The sequence below is a fragment of the Pyrus communis genome, chromosome 10 (assembly GCF_041283825.1).
Source record: "Pyrus communis isolate YQ-2024b chromosome 10, ASM4128382v1, whole genome shotgun sequence".
Classification (NCBI taxonomy): Eukaryota; Viridiplantae; Streptophyta; class Magnoliopsida; order Rosales; family Rosaceae; genus Pyrus; species Pyrus communis.
The window spans coordinates 18,129,102-18,137,608 of NC_142574.1; the positions used below are offsets into that span (position 1 = coordinate 18,129,102).

At 40.5% G+C, this 8,507-nt stretch overlaps 3 protein-coding genes across 3 annotated transcripts; 1 reads left to right on the plus strand and 2 right to left on the minus strand.

Annotated features, from left to right (window-relative positions):
- Positions 1-140: 140 nt before the first annotated feature.
- LOC137729110 (uncharacterized) lies at positions 141-1,979 on the minus strand. The gene is made up of 4 exons (XM_068467941.2): positions 1,742-1,979; positions 1,472-1,569; positions 958-1,215; positions 141-583 (listed from the first exon to the last, which is right to left on the minus strand). Exons 1-4 carry the CDS (start codon positions 1,860-1,862, stop codon positions 407-409), a joined length of 654 nt encoding a protein of 217 aa, XP_068324042.2. The 5' UTR covers positions 1,863-1,979; the 3' UTR covers positions 141-406.
- Positions 1,980-3,802: 1,823 nt separating this feature from the next.
- On the minus strand, positions 3,803-6,692 carry MEF9 (mitochondrial editing factor 9). The gene is made up of 2 exons (XM_088677110.1): positions 4,193-6,692; positions 3,803-4,058 (listed from the first exon to the last, which is right to left on the minus strand). The coding sequence occupies exon 1, from the start codon at positions 6,481-6,483 to the stop codon at positions 4,444-4,446; it is 2,040 nt and encodes a 679-aa protein (XP_088533236.1). The 5' UTR covers positions 6,484-6,692; the 3' UTR covers positions 3,803-4,058; positions 4,193-4,443.
- Positions 6,693-6,987: 295 nt separating this feature from the next.
- On the plus strand, positions 6,988-8,476 carry LOC137730291 (pentatricopeptide (PPR) repeat-containing protein). Its single transcript, XM_068469356.2, has 2 exons — positions 6,988-7,074; positions 7,252-8,476. Exons 1-2 carry the CDS (start codon positions 6,988-6,990, stop codon positions 8,320-8,322), a joined length of 1,158 nt encoding a protein of 385 aa, XP_068325457.2. The 3' UTR covers positions 8,323-8,476.
- The last annotated feature ends 31 nt before the right edge of the window (positions 8,477-8,507 follow it).

The following is an 8,507-nucleotide window of genomic DNA, read 5'->3' on the forward strand; positions in this document are numbered from 1 at the left end:
TAACTGAACACTAAACACCTTAAGTTCAAGACAGCACCCACAAGGGATTGCTCATGTTTAAATATATAGCGCAACAATTTGCAGCAGACAATCACACAACAGTATACTAAAAGGGATAAATTATTCCACAGTTTAAGAAGTCATTGAAAATTCAGGCATTGCATTCAGATTTGCACATTGTTCGACAATACTATACATAAGCTCCAAATAAGAGTCATCTTAATAAGCGTTTCTGCCGTTCAAACATCTCTTACTAAGCCGTAAATAATCTAGAGAATACAATGCTGAATTTTAGAAATGTGACATCAAGGATAAACCTAGACAGTGACATATACATGTGAAGACTAAGCAATGATTCCAACATAATATCGCAGAATATACATACTCCTGAAGCAGTCAATCCACCTCATTGGATGGGAAATATGTCATCATTAGCATCATCATCATCCATCTCCAGATACTTGAAGTTAACAGATTCCCATCCGTTACCTTTGTAATTAAAACCTGGACTCACATAGCACTTCATCTCATGAAACAGGTTCAAATTATCCACGAGCTTATGAAATGCATTGCATCCACAACACTGCAGAACCAGGAGAAAACAAAACATAACAGTTAGGTTCTTATCAACCATATCTTTTCCTTCAGCCCAGTACACTCATAATACTCAATTAAACGCTCAATTCAACCGCAATATAATTTATTATCGAAAACTCTTGAATTACTTGTCCAAAGTCACCACCAAAAGATGCTCAGTAACGTATCATGTAGGTTTACCCCAAATTTGATACTCACTTCTCCCCCAATTGCATTGTTTAATGTTCTTAACCAAATCAATTTTTTCACCTTTTACCTATCTAACTTTTCCCCATTTGAAATCATATCGAATACACAAAATAAGGACTTAGAAAATAGTCCGTCAATACGTAGCACCATGATTAAAGCCTAATTTACTACCTGCACAAAGACGGTGCCGTCAGTGTAAGCATGGGGGTTAATTGCCCGCGTTGTCCTCTGCCCACAAATGTTACAAGTAAAAGCCACAAGCATCCTCCGGCGAGGCGATTTTGTAAAGAGAGACCAGGGAAAAGTGGAGACATTCTCTGTGCTTGACTCTGTCTGAACCCCAGCAGGGGCAGGAGGGCCTTCCATTCCAGAACCTGTAGTCCACCCTCTTCCTGTTGCCGCACCCATTACCAGTCCCATTGCCGCATCCTAACATCATGTTTTCGGCAAATCAATTTTCATTCAACACAAAATAAACAATCAATGCTTATACACAACAAAATAATCATCACCTCAATCACTGAGACAAGTTAGTTAATTATTAAATGCATAATTTGATGACAAAACACATAGATTTCGCATGAATATTTTGGTTTCTGATCTTTCCCTGATCTCCTCCACCAATTTATCCAAACAAAATAAATGTTTCAAAAATAAAAGCTTGTGCAATTGGGAGAGAGAGTACCTTGGAGAGTGGTGAGAGGGAGAGATGGCGATTGCTGAGAATCGGAAGGCGATTGATTTCTTTGGAATCTGATTTCGGATTGGACTCGTTCTCGTTTCCTGAAACCGAAAATCTCCATTCTGATGAGATAAAACAACAAATTCCCGTGTCTGGTTGCCGGAAAATCCAAGGAAACTCGGAATCTCAAACCACTCTCATAAAATTTCGAAATTTCATTGATTAATTGGCAACAAAACGAAGTATAAGAGGGAAATGGAAGGAAGATTTTACCTTTGGAGGCGAGCGGGAGTTGAAAGGGCCGTGAAGGGAGGGACTTTCGGGGGGAGAAAACGGACAAGGAAGAAGCGGACGACGTGATTGTAGGAGAAGCCGAGCTCATTAAGGCTTCCATGGGAATCTGCAGAAAGCAGCTGATTCCAGAATCTCAGACGAAGAAGATGAAGATCGATGGCGACTCGGTGAGTCGAGTCGGAGGGTTGATAAAAGTCGTCGTTGAAAAAAAATATCGCGGGAGTTACGTGGACGTGAGGATTTAGCATCATTTGGCCCTCCTGGGCTAGACCTGATGGTCTGTTTGGGTCAGGTTCTGTGTTTGGATTGGAGGCCCAACCGGCTCATTTTGCCTTATTTATGGCATACGATGTTTTAAATATCCAATTTCAAGAGTCGAATTCATTTAAGCATTTGAGCTACAAGCGTTTTATTCATTTTTTTTATCTATTGATAAAAATGATATTATAGAAGGGGATGTCAAACACATGACCTAGATCTAAAGGAAATTTCTTTCGTCGCTCTTTCTTTTTCGGTTACACTCAACAAAGGCTGCCGTCACTAAATTTTTTTATTTCTTTGGTTTCTTAATGATAAGTCTTTAAATGTGATAGGGGCGTCCAAATAACTTATCGATATAATTCATTTGCTAAAATCTTTAGAGCTCGGTTGATGCTTAGGATTGAAATAAATTGGACAAACTCATAAAATTTAAGATATTGTTAAAGTACAAGTGAATGATTTTCATTATGCGGAGGTTAAAACAAGATAGATATGAATAGAACATATCTCTTCTAATCTTACCATTGTGAAGAGAATTGAAATCGATAAGTTTTCCTTAATGAATAATCCATTTTCCACCTTCACAATTTTTTCATTTCTTCCTACAACGCGAATTATTCATCCCATTGGAATCCTGAACTCCATACTAGACCTTAGTGTTGTTCACTCAAGTTGGAAAAGGAAAATGATATCCACTCCTAAACTCTTTAAAGTGAGACACAAAAAGCGAGCTTAGTAACGCTAGATTAATACAGAAAACAAATACATAATCTCCAAATTCATGCATAAATCGAAAATATTAGAAAACCACAAATGAATAAGAAAACATGAAATATAAGATAACCAGTAACATGAAAATTTCCAAAAGAGAAAATTGATCCCCAATTATTTACAATTACTCCCAACAATTCCTTGCCGTCATTGCCATCATAACTCAACTAAATAAATCATCCAAGCTAGCGACGGCTCCTTCATCTCCTAAAGAATCGTCACTGTTGGGCTCAAATGTCAGTATTAGCTCTACAAGGTCCCGACCGGGAGATGAGTTCTCCCCGGTACGAACTAAGCATCCTGACTAGCATACAACATTATTCAACTTTATAGACCATCCTGCAAAGTCCAAGAACACCTGAACCACTAAGCGATATCGGGGGCTTAGAAAGACATATCAACTCTATTTCCCACTTGTAAGTCACCAATCAAGTGGATGATCCATCCCATTTGTAGTTGCATACATAAAAAAGTCGAGTATATTCATCAGCACTTGGCACTGCAAACAAATTTGAAACAAAACAAGAAAAGAAAGAAAAAAGCCAAACATTTGAAAAAAAAGCACCATCAACATCACCACCATGCATTAAGAACCGGATGGGCTTATCATATAAGTTTGCTCATTGGCATCTGGAAAGACTCAACGAGCCATTACATTTTGAAAATTTTCAGGTAACAAAAATGCTACAAAAGGATTAACAGATCATTACGATCTGTAGAGCCTCCTCCAATCAAGTCACTTGCTGAAAGGATCTCATCCTCTGTTATAGTTTACCAATTTTCAGCTTGCGCAAGAACACGTAACAAAAAAGAAAACATAAACCGTAAACCCTGCTAAATAGGGCCTTATATGTAAGCCTAGGCCCTCTCTAATGGGGATCGGCAAAGCCTAGGCCTTACATGTTAGGCCCTATTTAAGAGGGTTTGGGGTTTAGGCTTTTTTGAACTTCAGTTCTTGAAGTTAGTTTCTCTCGTCTTAAGACGTACAGAAATGAGTAAGCCCTGTAATTATCAACCTCGTTTTCCATTTTAAAGTACAATAGCAAATACACAGCTGACTGGCCGGTGAAAACTTCATAAAATTGCTACTATAACACAAATTTATGGCCAGATTACTCTGACCAGTATCGAAGGTAACAAAACCCGAGACGCATTAGACTTTTCCATCTCTTGATGAGTACAAAAAACATTCTTGAACTCTCTGGATGCATTTCTGTATATCAACAACACCTTTAAGTTTGGCTCTCCCACGAGACCGCAGATCCTATCCAGAGGAGGGTAAAAGGAAAATACAGTTTGTCAACTTCCACGGTTCTAGAGTAGATAGACAACATATTTACCGTACTTCACCGGTAAGGACTTGGCAGAGGTTAAATTAACAATGTACCCGCTTCTCACCTGTTTCCGTCACCGATCTCAAAATTCTGTCAGTTACTCTGACTTGTACGCCAAATACGAAGAAGCAGCAAGGTCTTGTTAAACATTACAGTAGCAACATGTATGCTTTCATATCCATCAGATTGGCACCTGAAAAAGTGTTCATACTATTCATCGAAGCTCATTGCGTCTGCATAACCCGATTCATACCCAGTTAGCCCACAGCTGTCTTTCCAGTCCGAGGTCTTCATGCAATCAGCTCAGGAAAATCCTTACAAATTGGAAGACTCAACTCGACTATAGGCTGCATGCTTTCTTACATTATTCTTTTCCATCATTAATCTCACATCCGCTGCATCATCCCATTGTCCAACATCAGCATACATATTGTATAACAGTACATATGGAGCTGAGCTTTCAGGTTCGAGTCTCATTAATGCTTCAGCTGCAACACGGGCCAACTCTACATTGTTATGCACTCTACAAGCACCTAATAATGCTCCCCATACAGCCTTGTCTGGTTCAAATGGCATGCTATTGATCAAATCCATAGCCTCCGCAAGCTGCCCATTCCGACCGATGTTGTCCACAAGGGAGGCATAGTGTTCAACACTTGGCTCAATGCCAAATTCACTAATCATGGATTTAAATTGACTCCGGCCTTCTTCAACTAATCCTGCATGAGCACATGCATTCAACACTGCGATAAATGTTATATAAGTAGGCTGCACCTTTAACCTCTTCATCAAACCGAAAAGTTCCAAAGCCTCTGCAGCAAAACCATGAGATGCATAGCCTCCAATCATTGCATTCCAAGAGATCACATCTTTCTGCAGTTTCATTTCATCAAAAATAGTCTGTGCCTCTTTTATCGCACCACATCGCGAATACATTGTTATAAGGGAGTTGTTTATTGGCACATCTGCAATAACCGTCTTTGTCACCAGCTGATGAATCTGCATGCCAAGATTTAGATCCACCAACCCAGTGCTCACACTGAGAACTGAAGACAAAGTGTGTCTATCAGGTTTCTCTCCTTCGGGTTGCATCCGAGAAAAGAGATTGACTGCTCCTACAAAGTCCTTATTTTTCTCATACCCTGCTATCATGGAGTTCCAAGTGACCAGGTTCTTTTGGGGCATCTTCTCAAAATAATCACGAGCCAGTTCTAAAGAACCGACTTGGGCATAGCCTAAGATCAACGAATTCCAAGAGAGTGCATCAGGATTTGGCATTATACTAAAGAGGCTAGAGGCCTCTTTCATATCTGACACATGAACATAGCCACTGATCATGGTATTCCACGAAAAGGTGTCTCGTTCTACCATTTGGTCAAAAAGTTCCCTGGCAGAAACAACATTTCCAGTTTTCACATAGCACATAATCATTGAATTCCATGACACAACATTTCTCTCAAATTTCCCATTGCCCTCCTTTCCCTTTTTGTGTGAAAACGGGATTTGATCAAAAAGCTTCCGTGCCTCTTCAACCCATCCTCTCTGACCATAACCTGCAATCAACGTATTATAAGCATGCACCAAATCTTCTCTTCCATCATCCTTATTCCCACACTCGATAATTATCCTCGCAGCTTCATCCAGTTTGCCATTCTGAATAAGCCCCGAAACAAGCGCACTAAGAGAAGCCCCATCTCGTTCTGGCATTCTCTCGAAGAACTCAATCGCATGCACAACGCCACCATTCTGTAAAAACCCAGTAATCATTGCATTCCAAGAAACAACACTCTGCTCCGGCATTCTATTAAAAAGGTCTAACGCCTCAGCCATTCTCCCGTTCTTAGCATACCCACTAATAATTGTGTTCCAAGAAACGCAATCCCTTTCTGGCATTTCATCAAACAAAATCCTCCCCTCCTCAATGTACCTACTCCCGCGACAAGATATATACCCTGATATCATCAAATTCCAGGTTACAACGTCTCTCTCAGGCATTTCGTCGAACAGCTTGCGCGCCTTCACCATCTCTCTGCGTTTTACGTACCCAGTAATCATTGAATTCCAAGTCACCACATTTCGTTGAGGCATTTGATCAAACACTTCCCTGGCTTGGGCTATGTGACCGGTTCGGATCAAATGGGAGATCCTTTTGTTCAATGCGAAGAAGTTTTTACCGTCTCGGGTCTGAGTGGAACTTCTGGGTTTCGAAGTTGAGGCAAAACGAGAGGACCGTACGGACGCAGGATTGGATATGGGGATGGCGAGTGGACGAAGACGGAGACCTTGAGGTACAGTGATGAGTCGGAATACGACGCCGTTTGCATTGCCGAGAATCATTCTCCGAATGAGAGTCATTGAAGGACAGCGTCTCTCGAAAGTTATAACTTAATTGCATGAAAGCATTTGGCGCGTACAATTAAGAAAGCAAATTTTTTAAACAATGATGTAAGAGATACATACACTCGGTTGCACTTAAATTTTGTTATAGCCAACCGCTCGCGAGCAGCCTCCTCAAGGCTGTAACATGGTTACTGAGAGTCTTGTATAAGGTTGCCCTATGTGTCAACTCCCTCACACGCAACAGAAAAAGTCTTATATACAATGAGTCATATAAGTAGGGACATGTTATATCACATAAAAGGGTGCAATTGCATTTTATGGTCTCAAGTTTGGATTCAATTGTAGTCTCATACTTCATTTTCAAATATTAAAATGTCATACATAAACTTGTAATTTAGTTACAAATTACAATATCATACGTATGTTAATCAAAATGTTGATTTGGCTTTTAAGTGATGGTGTGCCAACGACATCATTATTTTGCTTGTCAAATTTGTGCCATGTGTACAAATTTGTGCCATGGATTCAATTGTAATTTTATTTTGCTTGTCAAGTTTTCTCTCTCCTGACTCCACTCCCCCCCATCTCTCCTCCCTTGCCTTCCCTGTAAGTTACACCCCTCCCTCTCTCTCTCTCTCTCTAAGCTAAATCTTTTGCTATGTCTTAATTGGGTTTCCAACAAAATCCAATTATCCGTCAACGTTTTGTTTTCTCAGCATCCAAACAAGCAATTACTTTTCAGCTCTACAATTTCAGCTAAGTTTTTGAATTGGGTTTTTGCAGTTGTACTCAAAAATCACAGAAGAGTCTTGGTTTGAATGGAATCCCAAGTTGGTGGCATCCCTTGTTGCCCAGCTCGACAAGCAAGGCCTGCACAGCCAATCTGAAGCTCTAATCTCCGAAACCATATCCAAATTAGGATCCAGAGAACGGGAGCTTGCTCTTTTTCATTGCCAGTTGCTTGAATCACACTCTAAGCTAAGTTCAAAGCATGGATTTGATAGTACCTACAGTTACCTCTATCAGCTTCTTCATAATTCTTCCTCTGTTTATGTTAAGCGCCGGGCTTTTGAATCGATGGTTGGGGGTTTATGCGCGATGGATCGACCACAGGAAGCAGACATTTTGATTGAGGAAATGATGGTTAAAGGACTCAAACCATCGGTTTTCGAGTTCAGATCTGTAGTTTATGGGTATGGAAGATTAGGACTTTTTGAAGAAATGCTGAAAGTTGTGGAGAACATGGAGGAGCAAGGGCTTGCTGTTGATACAATCTGTTCAAATATGGTTCTTTCGTCATATGGAGCTTATAGTGAGCTGGCTGCAATGGTTCTGTGGCTCCGAAAAATGAAAATTTTGAGGCTTCCTTTCTCTATTAGGACTTACAATTCAGTCTTGAATTCGTGCCCTACGATCATGGCAATGCTGCAAGATCCGAAGGATGTTCCGTGTTCGATTGAAGAACTCAATGGGGTTTTGAATGGTGATGAGGGTTTGGTGGTTAAAGAGTTGGTTGGATCAACGGTTTTGGAGGAGGTGATGGTGTGGGAGTCTTTGGAGGCTAAGTTGGATTTGCATGGTTTGCATTTGGGTTCGGCTTACTTGATAATGTTAGAGTGGTTTGAGGGAATGAGACACAGGTTTAACTGTGGGGAATGTGTGATCCCGGCAGAGGTTGTCATCGTTTGCGGGTTGGGGAAGCATAGCAGTGTTAGAGGGGAGTCGCCGGTTAAAGGTCTGGTTAAGGTGATGATGCATCGGATGGCAAGTCCGATGAGAATCGACAGGAAGAATGTTGGTTGTTTCATTGCCAAGGGGAGAGCTGTGAAGGACTGGTTATTTGTGAGTGATTGAGATAGAACTGTGTGATAAACCCGGCATGCTTCACATTGCCTAGAATGCGCTTTTTTGCGTTAGGTTTTCACCAAGGCTCGTTTAGGATTACTATTGTGGACAACACTTTTACTTATTAAGTGCTGCTGCTAAAAGTACTTCCATTAAAAAGAAATCCAAGGGGTTCCTAAAAAAGCACTTCCAAG

Bases quoted from the DNA above. Each gene is read 5' to 3' on its own strand.
- LOC137729110 (XM_068467941.2), bottom strand. From the start codon at position 1,862: ATGGAAGCCTTAATGAGCTCGGCTTCTCCTACAATCACGTCGTCCGCT. The intron at 1,570-1,741 runs GTAAAATCTTCC...TTTCGGTTTCAG, and splicing joins ACTCCCGCTCGCCTCCAAAG to GAAACGAGAACGAGTCCAAT. The intron at 1,216-1,471 runs GTACTCTCTCTC...ACATGATGTTAG, and splicing joins CCCTCTCACCACTCTCCAAG to GATGCGGCAATGGGACTGGT.
- MEF9 (XM_088677110.1), bottom strand. From the start codon at position 6,483: ATGACTCTCATTCGGAGAATGATTCTCGGCAATGCAAACGGCGTCGTA.
- LOC137730291 (XM_068469356.2), top strand. From the start codon at position 6,988: ATGGATTCAATTGTAATTTTATTTTGCTTGTCAAGTTTTCTCTCTCCT. The intron at 7,075-7,251 runs GTAAGTTACACC...GGGTTTTTGCAG, and splicing joins TCTCCTCCCTTGCCTTCCCT to TTGTACTCAAAAATCACAGA.